The 27,853-nt window shown below is 35.9% G+C and overlaps 1 protein-coding gene across 3 annotated transcripts; it reads left to right on the forward strand.

Annotated features, from left to right (window-relative positions):
- The first annotated feature begins 14 nt into the window (after positions 1-14).
- LOC106052680 (collagen alpha-5(VI) chain-like) lies at positions 15-27,788 on the forward strand. 3 transcript variants are annotated; one of them, XM_056017804.1, is made up of 12 exons: positions 15-152; positions 3,316-3,404; positions 5,155-5,253; positions 6,359-6,472; positions 15,021-15,159; positions 16,250-16,373; positions 18,913-18,988; positions 24,007-24,105; positions 24,274-24,381; positions 26,606-26,744; positions 27,271-27,421; positions 27,680-27,788. In XM_056017804.1, exons 2-12 carry the CDS (start codon positions 3,350-3,352, stop codon positions 27,770-27,772), a joined length of 1,197 nt encoding a protein of 398 aa, XP_055873779.1. In that variant the 5' UTR covers positions 15-152; positions 3,316-3,349; the 3' UTR covers positions 27,773-27,788. The 3 variants fall into 3 exon arrangements, with proteins under 3 accessions (XP_055873779.1, XP_055873780.1, XP_055873781.1); XM_056017805.1 differs by lacking the exon at positions 5,155-5,253; XM_056017806.1 differs by lacking the exon at positions 3,316-3,404 and having other exon boundaries at positions 72-152.
- The last annotated feature ends 65 nt before the right edge of the window (positions 27,789-27,853 follow it).

The following is a 27,853-nucleotide window of genomic DNA, read 5'->3' on the forward strand; positions in this document are numbered from 1 at the left end:
AGACGTTTCCAAAAGGTAAATCAATAGGGCCTATTTTATGCAGGTGGGAAAAAAAAGCTTTACACTTCCGGGTTAGCGTGTTTATTTTACAGACATTTCGACTTAGAATAGTCCAAGAGTTGGGGTCGTTTTCTTGAGCACACATCATTACGGTAAGTTGTGTTAGTACTTTTATTCAAGTATTTTGTTCCCACTATATTTAGAATAATCAAATAGTAGATTAAAAAGAAAACTTTATAAGAATTTTTCTGCTCCCACTTATATTTGACTCATATAGTAATAGTATTTAAATATATATTTCAAATGTATATTGAATGAAGACATGTAGGAAATCGATTTTGTTTAAATTGAAGAAAAAAAAACATGTTCTGATTTTGTCTTAAAACGATTTCTCAAGCTAGAAGTTCATCAACATGTTCGTCTTGTGTGTCATTTAGTGAGACCTAAAGAAAATCCGCTGCCGAGGACGGACGAAAAGTACATCTTAATCCGACCACCGTCGGACACTGGTTATTCTTATTCTCGAAGCGGCAAAATATGTAGGTCACAGGTGGGTCTGCGTAGCCACGGGAAATACAGCATTCCGTATTAATCTACGGACTCGAACACAAGTCTTGTTATTCTTAATTGATTGGCCCTAGTGCACGATCATCCGTTACATTAAGGAAAGGAAATGCTATTTGCAAACAACAAAAAAACAGCAGCGAAGTCAGCTTTATATTAGCACACACTGTTGTCAAGAAATGTCCACGAAAAGCGCAAACTGTCTTTTGCAGTTTAAAATTATAAATAATTTTAATTATTTACAATAATGCTGTGATAGTAAGTGTATGTGTTTTTAGTATCTGGTAGTGCAGTGTGTGTGTGTGCCTGTGTATGAAATGACCAGTGGACCTTGAGTGTACATGCTTGAGTGAACAGCAGTGTGTCAGAACTGTGTGTAAAAGAAAGTCAGTTTTAGAGAACAAGTGGCTGGAGTAAAGAACATAAATAGAGACTAATAAAATCATTGGGTTTATAGAAGCTCATGTTGTTTTAGTGGGTCTATTACAAATGCATTATCTTCGTATACGAAGACTACGGATGAGGCTGAATTTCACATTGCCACGACAAGCGGCTTCTGACTGCAATGTTTTGGTGCCAGGTCTGGTGCAGACTAAGCCCTGATAGTGGAGGTTCTATTGCCTTATTTTGTGTGCCTGTCTTCGCCAAGTAATCTTTTTTAGGGGGTCAAATAGCGAACTTCTTGAGGATTCTTCAGCAGCTGTTTCTTTCAAAGGCCAGTGCATCCAGCTGCTTATCGCTATGTCGGTAAGGGCAATGGGAGCTTTAGTTGATCTTTAGGGAGCTTCCAGAGGGCACCTCCTTTACGCCGTCCTCTTTTACTCGTTTAGACTGATCTGAAAGCTGTTGTTGTAACACTCTGACCGATAGTTGGATAAAGGAGTTTTTAAATCTTTCTGTTTTAGTCCTAATGGAAAGGAGACGACCACTTCGTTCAGATCTTATGTAACAGTGGTTTAATGGGTGCAGGTTGTCTTTAAGAATCGAGAGTGTTTTGGAAAGGCATCTTTCATGAAAGAGTTCTTCAAGAGATGGTAGCTGTATTCGAGTGATATGCGATGCTTTTTCAATTAGTCTATTTGGTCTAAGTCTTTGAGCCAGTGAAGTTTTTTCATCTATACCGTTATTGTACAGTAGTTACGCTGATGTTGTCAATTGTAGTCAAACTGAATTTCCATTTCATTGGATCAATAAAATTATCTTATCTTATCTTATCTTAGAATGCGGTTCTCCATGGGAGTCCACCCAGTTCATTATATTAAACACATGTATTCATAATTAGCTAAATGAAATGCGTGATTAGCTAAAAGAAATGCATGATTAGCTAAAAGAAATGCATGATTAGCTAAAACAAATGCATCATTAGCTAAAAGAAATGCATGATTAGCTAAAACAAATGCATGATTAGCTAAAACAAATGCATGATTAGCTAAAACATGCATGATTAGCTAAAAAATGCATGATTAGCTAACAGAAATGCATGATTAGCTAAAAGAAATGCATGATTAGCTAAAAGAAATGCATGCTTAGCTAAAAGAAATGCGTGATTAGCTAAAAGAAATGCATGCTTAGCTAAAAGAAATGCGTGATTAGCTAAAAGAAATGCATGCTTAGCTAAAAGAAATGCGTGATTAGCTAAAAGAAATGCATGCTTAGCTAAAAGAAATGCGTGATTAGCTAAAAGAAATGCATGCTTAGCTAAAAGAAATGCGTGATTAGCTAAAAGAAATGCATGATTAGCTAAAAGAAATGCATGATTAGCTAAAAGAAATGCGTGATTAGCTAAAAGAAATGCTTGCTTAGCTAAAAGAAATGCGTGATTAGCTAAAAGAAATGCATGATTAGCTAAAAGAAATGCATGATTAGCTAAAACAAATGCATGATTAGCTAAAACAAATGCATGATGTAAAATGTAAGAAAGAGCAAATAAACTTGTAACGACTACTATGAGGTTGATGGTGAAATACATGTCACCCGATGAAGATTCGATTGTGTATATCATGGTAATGTAAGATCAAGTTATGAGGTCTGAAGTGACGTAAGGTATTCGCGAGGAAACGGTCGTAAATAGAAACGCTTAGGCCGAATGAGTCGTAAAACAAGAGTGCCGTAGGGGTGCCCAAGAAGTACAAGAGTAGGCCAATTGTACTGTTTGGGGCTCTAAAAGAGCCCCCACTACGTTGGTAAAAATCCACAGTCTGTTCCTGAAGAGGTCATTTCACGAAAGGTAAGTATGGTACCATGAAAGGAAATGGAGGTAGTCCCCAGTGTGCTCGGTCTTCGGGCAAGCTTCTAGACCATGCGTTCAAATCACTGGAAAGAGTCGTGTGGTACATAGACACCAACTTGCGTCTCCTCCAGATAAAAGGATCTGTTCAGCCATCCAGGCAGCTCCTTGTTCTTATTTTTTAGACTAGATTTTGAAGAGCCTTCGCCTCAACTCTTTCGACAGTTTGAAGAGTCTTTGCCTCAACTCTACCGACATTTTCAAATGGTAAGGAAAACAGACTCAGAAAACCTGCATAGATTTATAAACAAAGACGTCCTTGCACCTCCCCCCTCCCCTCCGAATCGGGTCGCGTAGTAAAAAGACAACATAAAAACATAAAACTCCGAACCCTGAATCTAAAACCTTGATCCGAATAACCAAATTTGAACCGACATTTACAAATGCATACAGTTCTCTATCAGAAAGTTATTTTACAAATATTATATAAAAGATAGTTTATAATACCATTCACTTTCTTTTAGAATAAGAATGTAGAAAGGTCAGAACTCTTACAGAATGAAACACTTGGCCAGATTTTTCTGCTTGTTTTCGGCTCTTGTGGGGCAAATAGGTGAGTTACCCTTTCATCCCAATACAATTTCATTTCGAATGGAGCCTAGTTTGTTAATGATTATATAAAGAAAGATCACAGCACTAGCTCATGTGTTCCAGAAGCCAACGAGTATCCAATCTAACGAATTGGTCAAACTGGCATTTGCTCTGATCTTATGTATCATTAGAATCGTAACATTTCTAGGCAGCACTAAATGTTGATTGTATATTAAGTTATTCCCTGGACTTGGGTTTCATCATCATCATCATCACTCGTTTGAGTTCCTCATGGAACTTAGGGCCTCGACAAAAACACGCCACTCTCCACGGTCTCTTGCTAGTTTTTTTTATGGTTTCCCAGCTCTTTCCGGTCTTCTCTGCTTCTTGAAGTACACTGCGTCGCCATGTTCTTTTTGGTCTTCCTCTGCGTCTTGTTCCCTGGGGGTTCCACTCTAAGGCTGCCTTGCTCTGTTGCTGGTATCTTTTCTAAAGGTGTGACCAATCCATCTCCACTTCCTCTCTAAGATCTGCACTTCTATATTTTTCTGTCCACTCATCTCCCACAGTTTGGTGTTTTCTACTTTGTCATACCAGTGTATTTTTTGGATATTTCTCAGGCATCTGTTGATGAAGGTCTGTATTTTTTTTGTTGTGGCTTCAGTTGTTCTCCATTTTTCAGAACCATACAGTAGGACAGCCTTGACATTAGAATTAAAGATTTTTAGTTTAGTCTTGTTTGAGATGTAAGGAGATTTCCAGGCTGGTTTTAGCTGTGTAAATGTCTGACGCGCTAGGTTTACACGGCTTTGAATGTCTTCATCTGTTCCACCTGACTACACTCCCAAGGTATATAAAATTTTCTACTTGGTCTATTGTCTGAGAATCCAGTACTATGTCTCCAATTTGTTTATTGTTTACTTTAAGTACTTTAGTTCTTTGGTGGTTTATTTTGACGCCTACTCTTTTTCCTACTTCGCTTAAAGCTGTGACCTTTTCTTGCGTATCCTGTAGTCTGTGTGATAATAGGGCTATGTCATCAGCGAATTCCAGATCTTCCAGCTTTTGTGTGAGAGTCCATTGGATTCCTTTCCCTGCGTTAGAGTAGGCTTCTTTTGTGACCCAATCCAAAACTAGAAAGAACCTGAGAGGTGAAAGAAGACATGCTATAATCGATGTAAAGAAGAAAAACAATGGAAGGAAATATTGTACGGACTGTTTCTATAAAAGCAGAATATTGGACATTTTGTGACCACGCTAACAACGAGTCTTTAATGAATAAAGAATTTCCCATGAGATGATGGAAATGTTATGTAGATAAACCCATAACTGAAAGTACATCTGTCATGTTAAAACGTTTATTCATGTTTTAGCAAACGACGTGAAAGATATGTCTGTACGCACCCACCCTAGTGACGCCACTGTTCCAACGCAAACTCCAAAGCTAATTTTTTTTCAACATATCGATATTTTAGCTGTGGCGTAGCTAGGTGGGGAGAAAGAGGGGGAGGGGTCCAAGTGAGTGTCCGGAATTTGTTTTTATATCAAATATTACGCCATTATCTCATGTCATGATGTCGAATGTCAAAATGCAGGGAGGTTAAGCCCCACAAGCCCCCCCCCAATTCTCTAGCTACACCACTGTAGTTCAGCTATCTATTTTTTTAAAATACAAACTTAAATTGTTTAATTATCAAAGATTCATACGATTTTGTACATACATTTTGAGTGTCTTAGGTTTAGCTAAAAAGATATTATGTTTTCTCTTCCAGGGTATGCCAGTCAAGGACCTATTGATTTAGTCTTTGTCGTAGATGGGTCCAAAGAGTTAGAATTGTATTTTCCGCTTGCTATAAAATCAGTCGGTGAATGTAAGTACGTTATTTTAATTACTTTCATTATTTTTATTATATTATCTTTCATGTGTTATCATTATTTTAAGTCCAGTAGCAATCAATTAATACCATAAGGGATCCTTGAAAATAAATACAAGATTAAACAAGATTATCTTAAAGAGAGTTTATGTTGTCACAAACTCAGAGGCGCCCCCCCCCCCAACTAATCTGCTTATAGATATCAAATATTAAAGCCAGTTATTTTTCTTTAAAGTAATATCATAAAGTAAGGACAACATAGTTCTAGATCTTTTAATAGCGAAAATGAGATTGTAAAAAAATACGCGGATAGGTATATACAATTGGTTTACTTAAGTTTTACAAAAGAATACTGATAATGGAACTTGTCGAGCTTAATAAGAAATTTAAAATATAATTTAGAAGAACGATTACAAACAATCGATTTGTGTTAATTTAAATATACCCTAACAAGGAATACGATTTGTATTTGAGTATAGGGTATTTATACATAAATGTATGTATGTAGAGATATCGTGTACACAATTACAAGCACCTCGTGAAAGACAGCTGACCTTGTGAATCTGAAACGAAGCATTTAGCCGAGACTGGAGTCAATGTAGTTTTATTAATGAAATTATTTCAAATGACTTCAAAAAGGGGGGGGGGGGAGCTTTCCACTACGTCACAGGGCTTAGTTCAACTAAAAAAGGTTTTTATAAACATGAGAGAGATGGCGAGGGTTAATAAAAGTCACGAGTTCTTATATAAATTGCGCCAATGTAATAGAAACACACACACACACACACACACATATTAATATATATATATTAGATCAGTATTGTCCAGACTTGAATTTCAAACTTGAATTAATCCTGCCGTTGTCTATCTATCTATCTATCTATCTATCTATCTATCTATCTATCTATCTATCTATCTATCTATCTATCTATCTATCTATCTATCTATCTATCTATCTATCTATCTATCTATCTATCTCTATATATACAAATATACAAGTATACACATACACACACACACACACATATATATATATATATATATATATATATATATATATATATATATATATATATATATATATGTATATATATATTTCAAGATATGGCTGAAATCAACATTGGACCCAATAAGACTCATGTAGGTGTTGTACTGTATAGTACAGACGTGAGTGACTTTGTGCCACTGATGTCAGATGCCGAAGTCTTGAAAACAAGTAGGTTGTTTGTAAAATGATTAGTTCTATGACGTAATCTATTTCATTGTCTGTCCTCGACGACTTCATTAGCTGTATACAAGTGATCAAATATTTAAGGAATATATAGTTTCGTGTAGTCCGTCCGTTCGTCCGTTCGACCTGTTTTAGAAATAATAATAGATATTGAAAATTTGATGTCCTGTTATTTTAGAACTCTGAAAGTTCTAATGCAACGGTTACATTTTTGTTTTCTATAAGCGAAATTTTTTTTTTTTGACATTGACTAAGAAGCAATATTTTTTTCATAAATATACACCATGTTTACAACTATTCTCTATTTACATAAAAAAAACACGGGGTAATATTCAATCAGGGAAACTCGACAGTTACATATTATAACACATTTTTGCAAATAGTTTTAGAAGTTTTGTCCAAAAAAAAATATTAAAAAAAAAAATTTTTAAATTAATTACTTTTCGTCATAATAGCTACTCACATTTTAAACAAAATTTTTATTTTTTTTTTCAAAATAAAAAAAAAATATAGTTAGTATGCATTTAAGTCGAATCTAATTTAAAGCCAAATATAATAAGTAGTGTTTCATATTAGAATAGTGCAGCGCTATACATAGAAGCAATTACATAATATAAACGTTAAGGGAAATGTTCCGTTCATTGATAAAATATGAATATAAACAATATAATAATAACATTAATAATCTCCGTATGGTATGCTATGCAGTCGTTAGTCGAACTATCAATATAGTAGTGTGTGGTTGTTATGAATCCACACATTTCTCTTCTTTTAGTCTATATACGGAGATAATGTAGCTTGTTGATAGTTTGTAGTTCATAGTTTCTGATATTCTTTCTGAAAATATTTCAACCTGCCTGAGCGGACCACTTCGAAGGCCTACAATTTTGAATTTGCATTTCCACACAAACTCTCTTTGTAAACTTGTTTTTTTGTTTTGTTTAAATTCTGCATTTTGAAAAGTGCAATTTTTTTTTCTACTTGGGTGTCAGTCAACCTGCACCCTACGAAACTCACTAGTGATGTCAGAGTATATAAGAATTTAGGGAAATATTTCTGGCATAAATATCAGGAATCAACATATCAACTTTCGGATATTACGTCACGGTTAAAGGGGGGAGGGCGGTATACACATTTGTTACGATACAAGGGGGAGGGGGTGTGAAGCTTTGTGACGTAATAAAAATTATTTAAAAGAAACAACAACACTTTAAAAAAAAACTTTTTTTTTTTATTTTTAATTATCGTGTTTATGTTTGTTATGTTATCAAAGCACCTTGAGACTACATCATTTTGTGTTAATATACACAGTGGTCCCTTGGCTTCCGCGGGTCCGACTTCACTTACCTCGGTGTTGGGGAAAGAATTTCGTTGTGCTTGTGTTTCTCGTGGAGAATGAGTGTCCCTCTTTAATAAACTTACGCCCCTGTCCCGTACCTGCCCAGTGGTTGAATGGGTCAGCCTAGCCGTGACTTCCGTGAACCCTATGTCGAAGGTGCGCGGCCTAGCATGGGTGACGTGATGTCAGGACTGTAGAACGACTGTAGAACGACCAGGCCTGTTGATGTGGGAAGTGAGATAGTGACTTAGTGTTGAAGTACGTGCCGTAGACTGATAGTAAGTGGAGCTAGACGAGTTGAATTCTTTGATTAGAAGTTTATTCTTCAACAGCAATTACACACAGGTTTTAAAAAAAAAACAACACATTTTCCGACAGGTTTTTTATTTGACGGCCGCCCGATGCCTATGTACAGTTCTGGAAAACAAAAACCTGAATACGTCATGGATGCAGGGGCGTAACTAGGGATTTAGGGGCCCGGGGGGATTTTAAAATTCTCCCCCCTCCCCCCCCCCCATTAGGTACGCCACTGCATGGATGCGTGGCTAGAAATGGAGACGTTTCCAATCTCTACCAGGATGAACAATGTAATTTGGGAACATGATAACTAATAAATAAGTCTTTTTGTAAAATTCGAATTTTCTTGTTATGTTACTTTACATGTGTGTGTGTGTGTGTGGGGGGGGGGGTTCGGATTTGCATTAAGAGGAGGGGGGGGGGGATACAACAACGTGAATAATTTTTTTTAGTGTTATGGAATCTCCGGACGTTCGCGTATGTCTAGTACGAAATGTTTTCCAGAGAAGATAAGTCTCCAATTGTTGACACAGCGTTTCATTGACAACATACCAGTTCAGATTTTATAAACTAAAGATTGAAATACTTAATAATCAAAATACAAAAAAAAAGGGATAAATAAACAATATGAGACTATTTTACTTAATAATATTATGATATTTTTTTTAGATCATTGTTCTTATTTTTTTTAGTCTGATATTACTGTGTTGGTTTACGTCTAAAGAAACATAAAATACTTTAATGAGTAGATATTGAAATTATCAGTGTTTCGGTATCAATACCTTCCGTGTACCTAGTAATCAATGTTGTAGTAGAAGACATTTAATTACTGCAATTTTCTATATTATGAATCTGCATAATTATGATCTGTACTATTAACCGCTTACACCGCACGGTCAGAAACGATAAACTACAGTAGTGAGGAAAAAAAAAGATAATTTCCGATAATTTGAAATGCCGCAAAAGACAAGTTCTACTGATATCAAATGATACAAAGGACAAGTTCTACTGTTATCAAATGATACAAAGGACAAGTTCTACTGATATCAAATGATACAAAGGACAAGTTCTACTGATATCAAATGATACAAAGGACAAGTTCTACTGATATCAAATGATACAAAGAACAAGTTCTACTGATATCAAATGATACAAAGAACAAGTTCTACTGATACCAAATGATACAAAGAACAAGTTCTACGGATATCAAATGATACAAAGGACAAGTTCTACGGATACCAAATTATACAAAGAACAAGTTCTACTGATAACAAATGATACAAAGGACAAGTTCTACTGATAACATATGATACAAAGGACAAGTTCTACTGATAACAAATGATACAAATGATAAGTTCTACTGATATCATATGATACAAAGGACAAGTTCTACTGATATCAAATGATACAAAGGACAAGTTCTAATGATAACAAATGATACAAAGGACAAGTTCTACTGATATCAAATGATACAAAGGACAAGTTCTACTGATAACAAATGATACAAAGGACAAGTTCTACTGACAGTTAATGAATAGAAACAACTACGTTCATATGGTAGTAAATGTTCTACAGTTTTGAATTAATCCTTCAGTATGTACAGATATGGTTGGATATGTTGGGTTTTGTCCCCTAGAATAATTGAACACGTTATTTCTCACACACCTATTCTCGGATCAAGTTGAAACTTAAAAAAAAAGATGTTTATTGTACCTAAAAATATACAATAAAAAAATTAACCAATTATTCAATTTTTTATTGATAATTAATTATGTTGATTGATATCTCAAAAGAGACATAAGCTCTGTATTATTGAGAGATATAGTTAGGATTAGATATGGACTGTGAAGACAGTGGCGTAGCTAGGGTGGTGGGAGCCCTTAATGAGTGTTTTTTACCTTAAAAAATAAATATGACGCAAAATGCAGGGGCCCCCAAAGAGGTCAAGCCCTCCGGGCCCCCAAACGATGGAAAATTCTTAGCTAAGCCCCTGTGTGAAGATCTATCCGCTGAGTGAAGATAATCGATCTCAACAAAATAACGCATAAATATTTCTTTCTTTCTGCCTATAGTGCCATGAAGGGGATTCATTTAATCAAGGATATTTCTTGTCTCATGTATGTCTCCGCTCCATTCCTTCTTTAATAACATTAACCTCCCTTTTAATTTTTTTTATTATAAGATCGTCTGCAGATATCCATTGGTACATCTCTCTCTCTCTCTCTCTCTCTCTCTCACCCTGTGGTCCGTATTAGAGCTGTTACAAACGTGTGTAGTCCAGTGACCCAGTGAGGGCGTATGTCACTGTTGGGATTAGGTTTCTATTTACACACGTTCTCAGTCAATGTGCCTTGAAGGAACCTGTAACATAGCAGTGCTCCTTGATTCACTACTGTCAACTCTGTCAAGTGTAAAATAAAGAAATTGTAGATTTTTTTTCATCTTGTCAGTTTGATCGTCTTAAGAGCTGAGCCGAAGGCTCTTCGAACTCTAAGTTTGAAAAAAAACCTGTTTGGACGCCAAACAGTAAAAAAAAAAAAAAAAAACCGGTGGGAACACAGTTCTGTTTGGGAGACACTCGAGTCAATGCCTATGTAAAGCATTGATGTTTCCGGTGCATTTGGCCCCCAACGCATGCTTGGCTGCACATGGCCGAAGGCCGAGGACACCGGGAGCCTCCGCCATTTTCCTTCGTTGTACAGAGCATGGATTGGTGATAGGTTTGTGGGGACTTTTTTGCAACCCCGCCCATGCAAGAGGTGGACTCTCGTCTACCCATGGGCATCCCCACGGGAGTTATGTTTCGCCATTCATTTAGCCTAGTTGTCCCTTCAAGTAACCGTTTCCACCCGGGTGCCACGATGAGGCCGAACAGCGTACCTGGGTTCATCTTGTCCTACGACCACGATAGCACACACCTTTGTATTCAATAAAGTATACACCCTTTATATTACAAATTCTATATGTACTTTACTTGTCTAGTACAAATTTCAGCTGTAGCACCCATCAAATCATACTCAGACGAAGCTGACATTTTTTCTAACAAAACACGAATCAATAAATAAATGGCGGAGATGAATTAATTTTGGTTGATTCCGGAAAAGGGAAAATAAACCTTACAGTATTGAGATGCATGACTGTAAATAGGAAGTTCTCTACCTTAGATAAACCCCTTTTTTTATTTTCCTTGTTGAACGTTGAATCAGGAGTTGGTTATGGCAGTAAGTTAAAAAGCATTCACTACATATAGTATATAAAGCTAGTCACGTGAACCCAATATCGAACAAAGAAATAGAGAAGAGAATATTCTACAATGAAAAGCGTCAGGTTCGAAGCTCATATGATGAGCAGCAGGAAACAAAACTCTACATTCCACTAGCTGTACCTGATGGGTTAAATTCTCCTTAGCTGCCTCGACTTTCTACATAAGTCAGAATAAAGGTTTCCTCTCTCTCTTTCTCTGTGTGATGGTTGTAGCTTATTATGAGTAGATTTAAATGCTGAAGACACTGTGCAAATTTCATTTCAAAATATTAATCGGAATCATTAATAATTTGTCATGTGTATTTTTTAAAATTTTAGACCATTTTATCCAATTTTTGTGAAAAAAAACAACAACACATTTTTTTAAATTAAACTAAAAATTAAAAAAATATATTTTTCTTATCATTAAATGCTCCATTCAAACACATAGGCACTTATATAGCGACAGATTTGTTTATATTTCGGTTTGGGGGTTTAATCTGCACCCTGTACAGCAGTGCTGAACAACTGAAGAGAACAGCACACTATTTTTTCCTTGGCACAGTCTGCAAAAGAGCTGACAGCTCAGCAGCAAAAATCTGGCCAGAAGAAGAAGAAGGGGTTTAATCTGCCCATAAATAATAATAACCCTGGGACATTATGTGACAGTTTAACTCATGGTGGACTTCTGGGTTCGTCAAATAAATAGTTGTATTTCAGATTTAAAATACAATGTTTAGAGGAATATTTATGCATATACCTACATTCTGAACACTTTTACGGTAACTATAATAGTGTGACTACCTCATTAGAGTGTTAGTTTAATTACAGTATGGTGAGGGGAAAATAGACACTACAGTTGTGAGAATTATATTCTGTATCGGTTGTCGTTTTTATGTTTACATGTGCGTGTAACTTGTCTGTAAGAATGTGTTCACGAAATGTGTGTTGTGTAGTCATTCAGTGTATTAAAGCCATACTAAGCGGACATGGTTACAAACAAACAAACAAACAATCCGGACTACAAATTGTTTGCCATATGGTGGGCATCAATCATACCTGTCCTCGAAAGCATTGTTTCATAATCCTTGTTTGTAAAATGTTTTACATGTTTCGGATATTCCTTTCGAGTTGAAGATAATTTACTTCCTTGTCCAAACCTCCCGCTGGACGACGGGGGATGGGGGCGGGCAGGGTTTGAACCCGGGACCATCGATAAGTCCGAACGACAGTCCAGCGTGCAAACTGCACGACCGGGCAGCCATAATGTATCGAAATAGTTAGCTATATGAATAATGTATTAGATGTTAGGCTTTATAACTAAAGAAATAAAGTATAACACTTAATAAGGGGAATCTCTTTAAGTGAAAAAACAATTCCTGCCACTATATACATTGACATGTAGTTGTACTACTTGACATTCACATTCAAGGCATCAACGAACATTTTGTTTATGATTTAGTTTCACCCCTCGCCATTTTCTCAGCCATATGGACTTCAATTTACAAATACAGCTCTTCATCCTCCATTCATTAACTGGGAGGCGTTGTGGCTGAGTGGTAAAGTGGTTGGCTACTGAACCGGAGTTCAGGGTTCGAATCCTGATGAAGACTGGGAATTTTAATTTCGGGATCTTTGGGAGCCGCTGAGTCCACCCAGCTCTAATGGGTACCTGACATTAGTTGTGGAAAAGTAAAGGCGGTTGGTCTGAAAGGGAACTTTTGATTATTTAAATGAAATATTTAACTGCCCACCTCGCAAGGGGAAGACTGTAACGGTTACCTGACTAGAGTTAAGAGAAAGTAAAGGCCGGCGGTCGTTGTTCTCGTCACATGACACCCTGCACGTTAACCATTGACCAAAAAAAAAACAACAACAAATGAACTTAACATCAACTGCCCTATAAATCGCAAGATCTGAAAGGAAAAAAAAACTATACTTTACTCACCACCAACAACAACAACAGCAACAGCAACAGCAGCAACAACAACAACAGCAACAACAACAACAGCAACAGCAACAACAACAACACTGCTTTATCAATGACTTGGAAACCTAGTTTGTCTGTCTGCATCTGCATCTTTCAATTTAAGTCTATATTTTTGGTCGCCTTGGCATTAGTGTTTCTTGTGGCGTTGAGCGTAAATGCTGTCATCATAAGGTTTGTAAGGTGGCTTGTAAGGAAACATTACTATTTTTACTCCTTTTTTTTTTTTGCACATCATTCCAGCAATAGTTTCTTTTTATCTTCATTATTTTCTGCTTCTTCTTTTTCAATTATTTTTAACTTTGGTTCCAATTAACGCATTGCTAATCTGCTCAAGATAATTAATGTGTTATATGAAGGGTTTCATAGTGGGACCAACTCAAGGTCATGGGACCAAACCAATAAGAATTTCTATGTGACTGGACTTGTCATAAATAGAACACTAGCCGCTCATTACCCGCGGCCTGCGGACCTTAGTTTGTGTATTACTAATCTAGTGGATTGGATTTAGATCTATGTCAAACTTAACTAATGTTCCTTTCAAGTTTTTCTCTTTCGCCACGAAAATTAAAGTAGTTGTGCGAAAATGGGTTTACCCGTTAAGCCGATACATTAAAAATTAAAAACGAAAGAAGCACGAAAAGAATAGGATATAAAGTACAATTAAAACGGGTTTACCCGATTTGTTAAATGAATGGGATTTTTTTTTAGTACGTCAGGACTTCCAACTTCACAGATATAAGGAACGATTTTATGTAAAAATGTTTCGAAATACAAATTTGAAACTTGATTTTATTAAATAATGAATTCAATAGACTATATTTTGTATTTTCATGTGTTAAAGTAAAAAACAATCTGTGCTAAAGTGTAGTTCTTAAAATTAGATCTAGATCTGGATCCTTTCTCGTGTAAACATGGTCAACATGGCCAAGATCCATGAAATAGCAATACTTTCATAGAGTTAGGCAACTTTTTTTTGAGGATCTAAAGTATGTTTGAGGGCTACTATAAATACGTCACGGTTCCAGTTAGTACCCAAAGAAAAGTTTTATCAACATTGGTCAAACGGTTTTAATTTCTATTCGTAAGATACATACATACGCCTTACTTTATAGGCCTAGTCTAGAAGATTGTTGTTGGTCCCTTGATAGATTTATCTGAATATATTCAACTATATTTAAACCGAAATCGATCACAATAAAAAAAAGGCCATTACTTTTCTTGTTTATCGTTTAATATTTCGACAACTACAAGCACTATATTGGGATGTAGGGTATTTATTGTGATTTTTTTTAGATCAGTATTAGACTTTAACTTGAAGTGTATAATATTATATTTTAAATCAAGTCACTCAATGTGTTGCTTTTTAAAAGAATATTATAATTATATTAATATATTATTATAATTATCTTCTTAATTTACTGGTATTCATGAGGTCCTTTCGGTGGAACTACTGGCCCAATTGGTACCGGCCCACAAGGCATTCTCCCAAATACCCATATTGTCATATATATCTAGTGCTGCGTAGCCACGGTAAATACTGCATTCCTCATTAATCTTCAGACTCGAAGACAAGTCTTACTATTTGTAATCGTTTGATAAGTTCATAGCATCAAAGGTTTCTATTAAAAGACAGCAATGAAAATTTGTTTTGCTCTGTGTTACAGGAGTTTTTGACTTTACATTTCCTGGGCAGATGAGGGCCACCGATGTAGGCATAAGAAAGGCAGTGGACATTTTGACCAAGGAGAAACGTAATGTTTCTCAGAAGATGATATTAATCTCATCTGGGAAGTCGGACAACAGGTAGATAACAATGTGGGGCATGAATCTATCTGTTAATTGATAAAAAAAAATTAATTTTGATTGGGTATATGGACTACAATGTTTCCCAAAACAATTTTCCTGAACTGAACACTTCGAGTATTCTGAGCATTAGGCAGAACACATTGCTTTTTATATGGAGAGGTTAATTCACGAGGTAGCCGAAAGTAAAGTTCCCCTTTCAGATAATGCGAGGTTCAGAGCAGATGATGTAAAGATTATGTTTCTGTGGCCCACGTTAATAAATGTGTCATGTGGACAGAAGAACGACCAACTCTCTTTACTTTTCCCAATTAGAGCTGGGTGGACTCAAAGGCGCCCAAAGATTCTGACATTAAAAAATCCCAGTCTTCAGTAGGATTCGAACCCAGGACCCTCCCCCTGTTCGGAAGCCAAGCGGTTTATCGCTCAGCCACTGCTCCCCAAAATGTAGTTAAATATTATTATTATTATTATAGCTTTTATATAGCGCTACTTTCATGCTTATAGCATGCTCAGAGCGCTATGGTCCAATCTCATTTGTGGACCAGTGTGGGGGGGGGGGGGAGTATCTAGGACTTGGTTTTCCGTGCAGACTTTAGGCGCTCAGTAAACACAACTCTGCCCGAGTCTGGTGTCGAACCTCGAGCCCTTTTCTAGGTAGCCAAGCCAAGCCAAGTTCAAGCGCACTTGTCCTTTCGACCACGCTTGTAACTATACTGAATATCTAATTAGACCTAGCTGTCCCTGTATCTAGCTATCCCTGAATCTCAATGTCAAATGTTTTGTAAAATGCTTTACATGTTTCGGATGTTCCTTCAGAGTTGAAGCTAATCAACTTTCTTATCCGAGCCTCAAGCAGGACGACGAAGGTAGACTGTGAGCATGAGCAGGGTTTGAACCAGGAATCATCGACACAAACGCATGACAATCCAGCGCATACCTCACGACCAGGCAGCCATGCCAATCACTAGTTAAAACTACAAACTACCTGCCTCATTAGATTTAGCTAGCACTTTGTCAAAGATCATGTCGCCTTATTGTTTGATGTGTCCTATTAACCTACACCTCCAAAAGTGTTTTTTCTTTCTAGATTGAAAACCAAACTGGAATCTGAGCTTGCACAAGCCAAAGGCGTCGACATTTGGGGTCTCGGAATTTTTCCGTATTTGAGCATGACTGAATTGGAATCTTTAACAACCAACGGACCGAAACAGGTTTGCAATAAATCTATAAGATAGTATAACAATTATATTTTTAAAAATTTATACATAAAAATGTGTATTTCTAATTATATAAATATACGGCAATCAAAAAAATTATTATTTTTTCATTAAGAGAAAACAAATGAAGCGTATTGAGGCCTTTATAACTTCTTATTTATCACTTTATTATAGACACATGTTGAGGTCCTATGGTAACATCAGTCCCAGTCACCAAGTTCCGTGGTTACGGAGCCCCGTGCGCCCAGCGTTTTCCAGTGATCTGCGCTTCAGTAATTCATTCTCTTGTAACAGTTTTTTTTTTTGATAAAAAAAAAGTAAAGTACCCATTTCAGACCCTGCAATCGGCAAGGCAGATGATACAGGTCAACTGTATCTATTGTAGATGGTTAACGAGGGCGTCATGTGGCCAGTGCAACTACCACCGCATTTACTTTACCAAACGAATGTCCGGTTGGTTGGTCTCAGAGGCATCATAAAATCCCAAAATTGAAAATCCATGTCTTCTTCGAGATTTGAACCAAGAACCTCTCGGTTTGGAAGCCAAGTGCTTTACGACTCAGCCATCAAGCCTCTTGGAGTTTACAACGCACACTAACTAATGTTAAGAAGAGCGCATTTCAAAGGTGCAGGTCAAATTAACGATAAAGAAGAAAGCCAGATTGGCCAATACTATTGTGTGAAGGAACATTTGTGGTTGATGGTCGTTGACTTGTAGCAGTTGGTAGACAACTAAACACCGCTGTAGGAGTACTATACAGAAGTTGTAGAACTTGAAATACCTGGAGTAAACGTCTTTTCAAAACAAAACTAAATACAACTTTTATCAAAATATAGACCAATTCAACTTGAGATGAAAGATGACGCTTACTATAAGCTATCCCGACAAGACCAACGTCTAATCTTTCGACTCAGGACCGGACACAACAGAATGCGACAACACATGTTCCGGAAGCTCAAAATTGGAACCAGCGAAATCTGCCCATGTGGAGTATCACCAGAAAATGCCGACCACGTCCTCCAAAACTGCTCTCATTACCAAGAGGCCCGTATAAGACATTGGCCCCAAATCACCCCAATAGAAAGAAAACTATATGGAGAGTTCACTGATTTGGAAACCACTGCGCAGTTCATCTCATGTATTGGTCTAGTCATATGAACACTCCAACATAACAATGAGAACGATGAAGAAGAAGAAGAACTTGAGATGTAACAAATCTAACTCACAATAAAAAAAAAAACACGTCTTTACACTCTGGCGTTCTGGAGTCGTCTGTCGAACTTAACACAGCTTACGACATCGCTTTCATCATTGTACAAAACTAACGTTTATATAATGCTCTCTCTCTCTCTCTCTCTCTCTCTAACTAACAATAAATACTCCCTAACTATATTACCTAGGAAACACACCTACACACATACTCCATAACAGGTCAAACAACATAACAACATTCGGGGTATAAACAGCGCACATACGTTTCTAATGGGCCAAGTGCGTGATCGTCGAAAAATCTTTGTGTTAAGAAGGTCTCTCTTGTTAGGGGCATTACTTTTTTTGTCACACAAAAGTCGAACAGATAAGGAGGTAGGCCTACACTACATGTGACAAATTCGACATAAGAAAAGAGGAATTGAATCACGTCAGCGGAGATGTTTTGAAATATCTTTAAAAAAAAACCAAATGAGCCGACGCCTCTCTCGAAAACTGTAAAAAGGTTTCAACTGAAAGGAAGAAACGTCTCCTACTTACAGTATTTTTATTTTTCCAAACATTAGTAATCATTTTATTATACTTGGTTAATATTCATAACTGCAATGATTAATAATAAATTAGTCCCAGTTGGAAGCCTCTCAGTAGGACGTCACCCCCAACAGTTTAAGAAACGCTGTTTTACTTTTGAAGCAAATTCATAAATATCAAAAGGTGTTTTTTTAGGCGCATAGTTGTTATCCGAATAAGAAATAATTGATAATCGCCTTTATAGTTGTCAAACAGTTTGCTAATTTTTGGTATTCTTTTCAGCACTGTGCAATTAAGTTTTGTATTCCTATTAAGCTGGTAACAGTCCATTTTCATAAGGCGTTCTGACATTGCTAATTCTATTTATTTATTCCTTTATTTTGTCGAACGGAAAGGGGGGGGGGCAAGGGTTCCGATCTAAAAGTAAAGTTCCTCCTTTCACACCTTGTGGTCTATAGGGCAGATGATGTAAATGTCAACTGTTTCTGTGGCCTACGGTTAACGAGGGTGTCATGTGGCCAGCACAACGACTAACCGCCTTTACTTTTCCTTAACTAATGTCAGGTACCCATTAGAGCTGGGTGGACTCAGAGGTGCCCAGTCTTCACCAGGATTTGAGCCCGGGACATTCGGTTCGGATGCCAAGCGCTTTACCGCTCTGCCACCAGGTTCCGTTATAGGACCCCCATATTTCTTCATATCGCTTGCTCTTCATTTTCCCCTGTTTAGCTTCTCTTTTAAAATAATTTGTACGTATGTTAACTTTTGTTATTTTCTATATAAAACTAACAGGCTTTTGAAATTGAAAATGTACGAGAATTCTTTGGAGCCTTTACACAGCTAACAACAGGAGAAACTGACAACGTGTGTAAGATCTGAGACTCTTATTACTTTCGATTTATTTGAATTTAAAGGAAATACAGGGTTGTTTGATACCAAATTAAATGCTTTACTTTAATAAACATTTTAACTGGCAAGTTTGACTTTGAAAGCCAGGTTTTTTTTAAATTTATTTTTAAAATCATTTCAAGCAAACATGAACTAAAAATATAATTTAAAAAAATTACTTTTGTGTGTGTCTGTGATCAAGCTTTTAATTGTAATCTAAAAGAAGCAGAGGCGTGCTCTATTTTTGAAATTTGAAGCTCCTCGCATTAAAGTCCAGTTTTATTGATAGCAGTCAAAAGATTTACTACCCATGTTCCTCAAACGTAACCAGTGAAGCATGAACCAAATAAAAACAAAACTCGTTTTCCTCCTTTTTTATCAGCTGAGGTCTGGGAAATACTCTGTGAAGTCCGGAGGGGGGTTGTTTTTCACAAAGCTTATATCAACTCGGTCTGTCTGTCTGTCTGTCTGTCTGTCTGGCTGGTTAAAGGGTTGCACACATCATTTCTCACACACAATCTCGGATCAAGCTGAAATTTTGTGTAATTATTTCTTTTACCTGACAACACAAGAATCTATTCAATTAGTTAATTAACTATTCGTAATTAATTATTTTGTTTGGTATCACAAGATAAAGAAATTATACTTGGGGATGGAGCCATTAGTTCAAATTCAGGTCGTCCCCCCCTTTTTTTTAATGCTTTTAAAAAGGTATTAGGGTAAAATCCCCCTCTTCCATTTCTCCCAACTGGTCCAGACAAGGGAGAGGATCATAAAGTATTGAGAAAGCAAAAAGCATGAAATAGCGCTAAACAAAAAAAAAATGGTAAAAAATATTTCTAATATCATAGATTTATTGTTGCTAGTCTAGATCTGTTTACACATTTAATAACACGATATGATACAATTAGACTTTATGTATGTTGTTTTTTTTTCAAAGTATTATTTATGCTTTTCTTTTTTTTTTTTTTAATTTAATGAAATAGAAACGAAGCAGGCCTAGATATATATATATATAACATTACTTTGTATGTTTTTCTTTTACATAAATATTTTCACGTTTGGAATTAAAATTTACGTAATAAAAGCTGTTTAGAGTAATTCCGTTGGATCTGTTGATGTTTGTTGTTGTTGTCGATGTTGTTGCTGTTTCTTCTAGTCTGTGGTTTGTTGATGTTTGTTGTTGTTGTCGATGTTGTTGCTGTTTCTTCTAGTCTGTGGTTTGTTCTTGTTTGTTGTTGTTGTCGATGTTGTTGCTGTTTCTTCTAGTCTGTGGTTTGTTGATGTTTGTTGTTGTTGTCGATGTTGTTGCTGTTTCTTCTAGTCTGTGGTTTGTTAATGTTTGTTGTTGTTGTCGATGTTGTTGCTGTTTCTTCTAGTCTGTGGTTTGTTGATGTTTGTTGTTGTTGTCGATGTTGTTGCTGTTTCTTCTAGTCTGTGGTTTGTTGATGTTTGTTGTCGTTGTTATTATTGTTTTCGTTGCTGCTGCTGCTTTTGTTTTTGCTGTTGTTATCATTTTTGCGAAAAAAAAGCATTTCGCAGATAACTTGTATTTTTACAAAGCTTATATCAACTCTGTCTGTCTGTCTTTCTGTCTGCCTGTCTATAAGCTTTTCTTTGTGTTAAGTAAGGCGGCTTGTGTAAAGTGACACGCTTTGGGCTATTTAATTGCTAAGTAAGAGGTCTTATCTTAAAGAAAGACGTCTTGTGCTGAATAAGACGTCTTGTGTTAAGTAAGATGTCTCGTGTCGTGTGGGACGTTTTATTTTAAGACGTCTTGTTAAATAAAACGCCCTGTGTTTAGTAACATGTTTCTGGCTCGTGTACTGTTTGAGACTAGACTGAAAAGGAATGTTGACACAGGCAGAAATAATAGAGTGCCGCCTATGTCGTGGGCTTAGGGTGAAGATGGCGTAATAAATGACTTACTTACTTAGACTTACTTAGACTTACTTAGACTTACTTAGACTTAGGTCCTCCCGCGCCATTCGGCGCATTGGGCGGCAAGCTGTCTCCATAATGATCTGTCACTGGCAATGTCTGAAGCCTCCTCCCACCTGGTGTCCACTGTTCTGAGGTCCTCCATGAAGGTGTGTCGCCAGGTAATACGAGGACGTCCCTGTTTGCATTTCCTCGTTTTGGCTTCCATGTTATCGCAACTCTTGGTGTGCGTAATTCATTTTGACGTAGAACATGTCCCGCAAACCTCATGCGACGCTCAGTCACAACCTCACTAAGTGTTCGACTCCCAGTTCGGCAAAGGATTTCCTGGTTTGAGACCCGATCTGTGTAACTGACTCCCAAAATCCGTCTCAGCCATCTCTGTTGAGCCACATTTAGTCTTTTCTCAATTTTGACAGATGACTTCCACGTCTCACATGCATATGTAGCAGTTGGAATGACGATTCCAACAATCGTCAATCGTAATAAATTAGGTCGACCTTTAATGATCTATCTTTGTGATGCCCTGTAAATAAAGACATGTCCTCGTTGAGTTGCCCCCCCCCCCCTGAGATTTATAACTATATATGTGTATTTATCTGTATCAATCATCAGTGACGAAAACTGAGCTAGCAGCCCTTGCCACCCCCTTCTCTGGATTGTGTGTTGTATAGTCTAATGTTGTATAGTCTAGTGTTGTATAGTCTAGTGTTGTAGAGTCTAGTGTTGTATAGTCTAGTGTTGTATAGTCTAATGTTGTACAGTCTAATGTTGTACAGTCTAATGTTGTATAGTCTAATGTTGTATAGTCTAATGTTGTATAGTCAAGTGTTGTATAGTCTAGTGTTGTATAATCTAATGTTGTATAGTCTAATGTTGTATAGTCTAATGTTGTATAGTCTAATGTTGTATAGTCTAATGTTGTACAGTCTAATGTTGTACAGTTTAATGTTGTATAGTCTAATGTTGTATAGTCTTGTGTTGTATAGTCTAATGTTGTACAGTCTAATGTTGTATAGTCTAGTGTTGTATAGTCTAATGTTGTACAGTCTAATGTTGTATAGTCTAGTGTTGTATAGTCTAGTGTTGTAGAGTCTAATGTTGTACAGTCTAATGTTGTATAGTCTAGTGTTGTAGAGTCTAGTGTTGTATAGTCTAATGTTGTACAGTCTAATGTTGTATAGTCTAATGTTGTATAGTCTAATGTTGTACAGTCTAATGTTGTACAGTCTAATGTTGTATAGTCTAATGTTGTATAGTCTAATGTTGTATAGTCAAGTGTTGTATAGTCTAGTGTTGTATAATCTAATGTTGTACAGTCTAATGTTGTATAGTCTAATGTTGTATAGTCTAATGTTGTATAGTCTAATGTTGTATAGTCTAATGTTGTACAGTCTAATGTTGTACAGTTTAATGTTGTATAGTCTAATGTTGTATAGTCTTGTGTTGTATAGTCTAATGTTGTACAGTCTAATGTTGTATAGTCTAGTGTTGTATAGTCTAATGTTGTACAGTCTAATGTTGTATAGTCTAGTGTTGTATAGTCTAGTGTTGTAGAGTCTAATGTTGTACAGTCTAATGTTGTATAGTCTAGTGTTGTAGAGTCTAGTGTTGTATAGTCTAATGTTGTACAGTCTAATGTTGTATAGTCTAATGTTGTATAGTCTAATGTTGTACAGTCTAATGTTGTACAGTCTAATGTTGTATAGTCTAATGTTGTATAGTCTAATGTTGTACAGTCTAATGTTGTACAGTCTAATGTTGTATAGTATAATGTTGTATAGTCTTGTGTTGTATAGTCTAATGTTGTACAGTCTAATGTTGTATAGTCTAGTGTTGTATAGTCTAATGTTGTATAGTCTAATGTTGTATAGTCTAATGTTGTATAGTCTAATGTTGTACAGTCTAATGTTGTACAGTCTAATGTTGTATAGTCTAATGTTGTATAGTCTTGTGTTGTATAGTCTAATGTTGTACAGTCTAATGTTGTATAGTCTAGTGTTGTATAGTCTAATGTTGTACAGTCTAATGTTGTATAGTCTAGTGTTGTATAGTCTAGTGTTGTAGAGTCTAATGTTGTACAGTCTAATGTTGTATAGTCTAGTGTTGTAGAGTCTAGTGTTGTATAGTCTAATGTTGTACAGTCTAATGTTGTACAGTCTAATGTTGTATAGTCTAATGTTGTATAGTCTAATGTTGTACAGTCTAATGTTGTACAGTCTAATGTTGTATAGTCTAATGTTGTATAGTCTAATGTTGTATAGTCTAATGTTGTATAGTCTAATGTTGTATAGTCTAGTGTTATACAGTCTAATGTTGTATAGTCTAATGTTGTATAGTCTAATGTTGTACAGCCTAATGTTGTAGAGTCTAATGTTGTAGAGTCTAATGTTGTAGAGTCTAGTGTTGTACAGTCTAATGTTGTATAGTCTAATGTTGTACAGTCTAATGTTGTATAGTCTAATGTTGTATAGTCTAATGGTGTACAGTCTAATGTTGTATTGTCTAATGTTGTACAGTCTAATGTTGTACAGTCTAATGTTGTATAGTCTAATGGTGTACAGTCTAATGTTGTACAGTCTAATGTTGTACAGTCTAATGTTGTATAGTCTAATGTTGTATAGTCTAATGTTGTAGAGTCTAGTGTTGTAGAGTCTAGTGTTGTATAGTCTAATATTGTACAGTCTAATGTTGTATAGTCTAATGTTGTATAGTCTAATGTTGTACAGTCTAATGTTGTATAGTCTAATGTTGTATTGTCTAGTGTTGTAGAGTCTAGTGTTGTATAGTCTAGTGTTGTATAGGCTAGTATTGTGTAGTCTAGTTTTGTATAGTCTAGTAGTGTGTAGTCTAATGTTGTATAGGCTAGTTTTATATAGTCTAGTGATGTAGAGTGCTGTATAGTACAGTATAGTCTAGTGGTGTATAGTCTAGTGTTGTATAGTCTAATGTTGTATAATTGTATACACTAATTTCAGATGCTCGTAAATGTATAGATCTAGATCTATAAAAAAAATAATACATGTCTTTCTAAAATGTATTAATGGCACTCAACAGATACATATCGTGAGCCAGTGGATCTAGTATTCGCTATTGATGTATCGACCAAAACTGGAGAATCAAACTTTCAACGTATTATGGCCACTGTCTTGAAATGTAAGAACTACACACCTTTCAACTTTGAATATAATTATCTATTTCAACTTAGTTATTTAAAGAGGAAAATAGTAGTAGTTTGTACAAAAACAACTACAACAACAAAAACAAAACAAAAATTTCTGGACTCTTTCTCTTATTAATTTTATTTCTCTGTCTTATTTGTAGGTCTCCAGATTCTATTCATAGGACCATCGGACACACATGTTGGAGTAGTGATATCAACATCTACCTCTTCCATCCAGCTTCAGTCAGATTACGAAACGATCTATTCCAGTTAAGTCAAAAGTTTTGTTCTGTTGATTGTGTTATAAATTATGCAAAGTTAATATAAACCCACCCCGTCTGTCTATTTGGGCGGAATCTCTTACACCTTATTTCTCACACTGCCGTTTCTCGGATCAAGCTGAAACTTTGCACACTTATTTAATGTTGATGACAAAAATAAAAAAAATCAATACGTTTATTTAATTAATTAGTCGTTATTATTATAAACTTTACTTTATATAAAAATGTTCTTAGCTTAGGGGAGATAAGCCTGTTGTAGAGAATTATTATCTTATGTTATCTTATATGTTCCAGACGTCACTTCCTACGCATTTCATGTGTCTATCTGGGTCATTTGTGAAGGATTTTAAACTATGGATTTTTTAAATGCGATTTAACGTTAGAGTTTGTTACAAATACAAATAGCTGAGTGGCTAACGTGTTGGCCTTCATCGTGGTAGCTTGAGACCTCGAGTTCGATTTAAGACTCGAGCAAATTTCTTATTGAAAAGAAGGTTGACAAGGCAGCACGGAAACCTTCTTCCCTCCAAGAGGTTCACAAAAGTGAAAAAAGTGAACTCTAGATCGTTAGTCTAGATCTAGTACAAATTAATGACATGGTTGATTCAAAATAGTTAACACAGTTTCTTTCAATATACGCTTTGTGTTTTAATAAAGTATTTTATATGTTTTAGTTGTTTTGAACTCTGTATGGATTTAAAACAGTTTGCTAACCCACTCAGTGGCGTAGCAAGGTACCCATCGGCCCGGGTTCAACATACAATGTGTTGGTACCCTCCCCCCCCTCCCCACCAACAGACAAGTTAAGTGTGTGACAAAAATTGAGCTTGTATATTTACCAAAAGACATTCCAATACAAGTAGTTTTAAATCGGCTTTATACAAGTACAAAGTATTATCCCCTAGGGCTCATGTGGACCCCTATTGTTCATAGCTGCCATGGTTGTTACGTCACATGCTGTTAGTCCATAATGGACTTGGGCCCGCTTCATTGAACCCCTTTGCACCATGGATGCTACGCCACAAGATCTCTTAAGCTGTCGTACGCACGTTCCTTATACATCCTAGGCGCTCATTAAGAACTGATTTTGACTGATTTGCAATCTGACGATTGCTGTACACGAAAACTGCAAGGTCTATCAAACCTTTGTATTTTTATCATTTTCGATATTTCCCGAAAAGGCCACAGCCTATTGAGAAATAAAATTATTTAACAAATAGAGGACTTCTGCTATATTATTTCTTTTCCCATAAGAGAACTATTTTAACAACTTGCCTAACGCAACTTGCCCTTTATACTCTGACTAAATAAAACAAGAAAAACTATAAAAAAAATATTTTTTTTTAGAAAGACAATACCTACATTTTTAATAATGAACTAATAACATGATGAAATATAGAAAAAAAAATGTTTGGTTCCAGTCAGGTATCTACACCGTCAGCTGCTTAAACGAACGATTTTACCCACTCGGCCATCGGGCAATGCTGGCTTGCTATTACGTAATTTTAACATCAAATTTTCTGTACAGTGTAAGCCGCGGTATAAACCAATATTATTAACAAGCAAATAGTTTTAAAATCCTTTTTTAAAAAAGACAAAGCTTATTTGGGGGGAAAGAACTTGGCCCTTAAAGCTATACTATATCTTTCAAATTCCCTTATTCGATATACAACAAAACAATTAATTACCAACAATTGAATAACCTATTAGCTAATGTTTAAAAATTGATTCATGTTTTGTTAGGTACAATAAATACTTGTTGTAAAGTATCAACTTGATCGGAGAATGCATGTTGTAGAAATAGTGTTAACAATTACTGAACTATACATTACACTTTTAGCAATATCCGTGAATACTGAAGGATTAATTTTCTTTGTTGGTATTTAACAGAATATTTAATCACCAGTGATTAATTGACAAAGTTGTTAATTTTTTCTTTGGATTGATGTCTCGTCTTCGACAATGAAAAATTGTGTGTGTTAAGTTTAGAATAGTTACGAGAATGGGTGTGGGAAAAATAACGTGTACACACTTTTACCAGAAAGACAGGCAGACAGACAGACAGACATAATTACAGACAGACAGGCAGAGTGAGTTGCTATAGGCTTTGTAAAAAAAACAACTTCCTGTATATTGATATTCCCCGAGCCATGAAAATCTCTAACATAAATCACCAAAAAAAGTGTTATTAAAATCCATTTTACTTTCAAAGGCGTATCAAGTTTAAAGTTATCCAACCGGGTCTTGACCACAGACACAGTTCTAGGTGCAGCAATTGATAGCGTACTTGCCACAGAGAGGCAGGTGCCTAAAATTATAATTCTGATCACCAATGGGGACTACATCAATACGTAGGTTTGAATATTTTTTTTTTATATTAGGATTTTTTTTTTCTGTTAACTTTTTTTTTCTTTTCTAACTAGATCTAACCCTAATTTATTATTTCCAATGTTTGAGGATGGTGGTCTATTGGTAGAGCTTTACTTCCGAGCCGATGAATCTCGAGTTCGAATGTCATTGAAAAGTAGAATTTTTGATTTTATGGTTCTTAAAAAAAAGTTTACCAAGCTTCAAAGTGTATATACCTTTAGTTAGGGACAATCTTGTTAACCGTTATCCAAATCACTATTAGTAAGGTCTGAAAGAGGATTTTAAATATTATATTATTAATATTATATTTAAATATTATAATCTAGTCCACTGTGGTCTACTTAAAAGTCTAGTCTAGATTCGACTGACATAGAGCTCAAAGTGAAAGTTTCGATGCGAATTTATAAGTATTCAAAGAATGTATTACTTAAAGCCCTGGTCTAATTTTTTTTATGACATCTCAAGTTTAATTGCATTTAAAAATGAAACTAATTGTCTATTTACAAGGTACACAAATGAAACTAATGGACTATTTTCAAGGTACGAAAATGAAACTCACAGTGAAGCTTCAAGAGCGAGGGACCAGAACATCACCCTCTGGGGAGTTGGCATTGGCTGCGAGTTTCTTCTTATGGAGGATTTGTGTCGCATCTCACAGGTAGACAACATTAGTTGGGGGAATTATAGACGGTTAGTTCTTATGTTGGCAACATAACATTATCGTAAACCATCGTACACCGTTGACCATAAATAATCTCCATGCACAGCAAGTTTTTGTCTGATCAAACTAGAATCAGTTTTTTCTCTGGTCACATCTGAATTAATATTTCTATCTATCTGATTACATCTGAATCATTGTTTCTATCTGATCACATCTTACTTATTAAGAAGCTAATTTTTTTCACTTTCATTGCAGGCATTGTATCTGAAAGATTTGACCACAAACCTACAGACGTTGGAGTACAACAGGACAGTGGTCACAAACGGTAGGAGAACTAAATGTGAATGAGGAGGGAGGGGGGAGGGAGGAGCACATCTATCGCCAAATACATTCCGTCTCAGTGAGCTTTTTGTTGCAGCCGTTGGATTC

The sequence above is a fragment of the Biomphalaria glabrata genome, chromosome 18, assembly GCF_947242115.1.
Source record: "Biomphalaria glabrata chromosome 18, xgBioGlab47.1, whole genome shotgun sequence".
Taxonomy (NCBI): domain Eukaryota; kingdom Metazoa; phylum Mollusca; class Gastropoda; family Planorbidae; genus Biomphalaria; species Biomphalaria glabrata.

What these genes read in the sequence shown, in the direction of transcription:
- LOC106052680 (XM_056017804.1), top strand. Translation starts at nt 3,350, where the DNA reads ATGAAACACTTGGCCAGATTTTTCTGCTTGTTTTCGGCTCTTGTGGGG. An exon ending in CAACCAACGGACCGAAACAG is followed by an intron (nt 16,374 to 18,912) that starts GTTTGCAATAAA and finishes TAAAACTAACAG; the next exon opens with GCTTTTGAAATTGAAAATGT. An exon ending in AGGAGAAACTGACAACGTGT is followed by an intron (nt 18,989 to 24,006) that starts GTAAGATCTGAG and finishes GGCACTCAACAG; the next exon opens with ATACATATCGTGAGCCAGTG.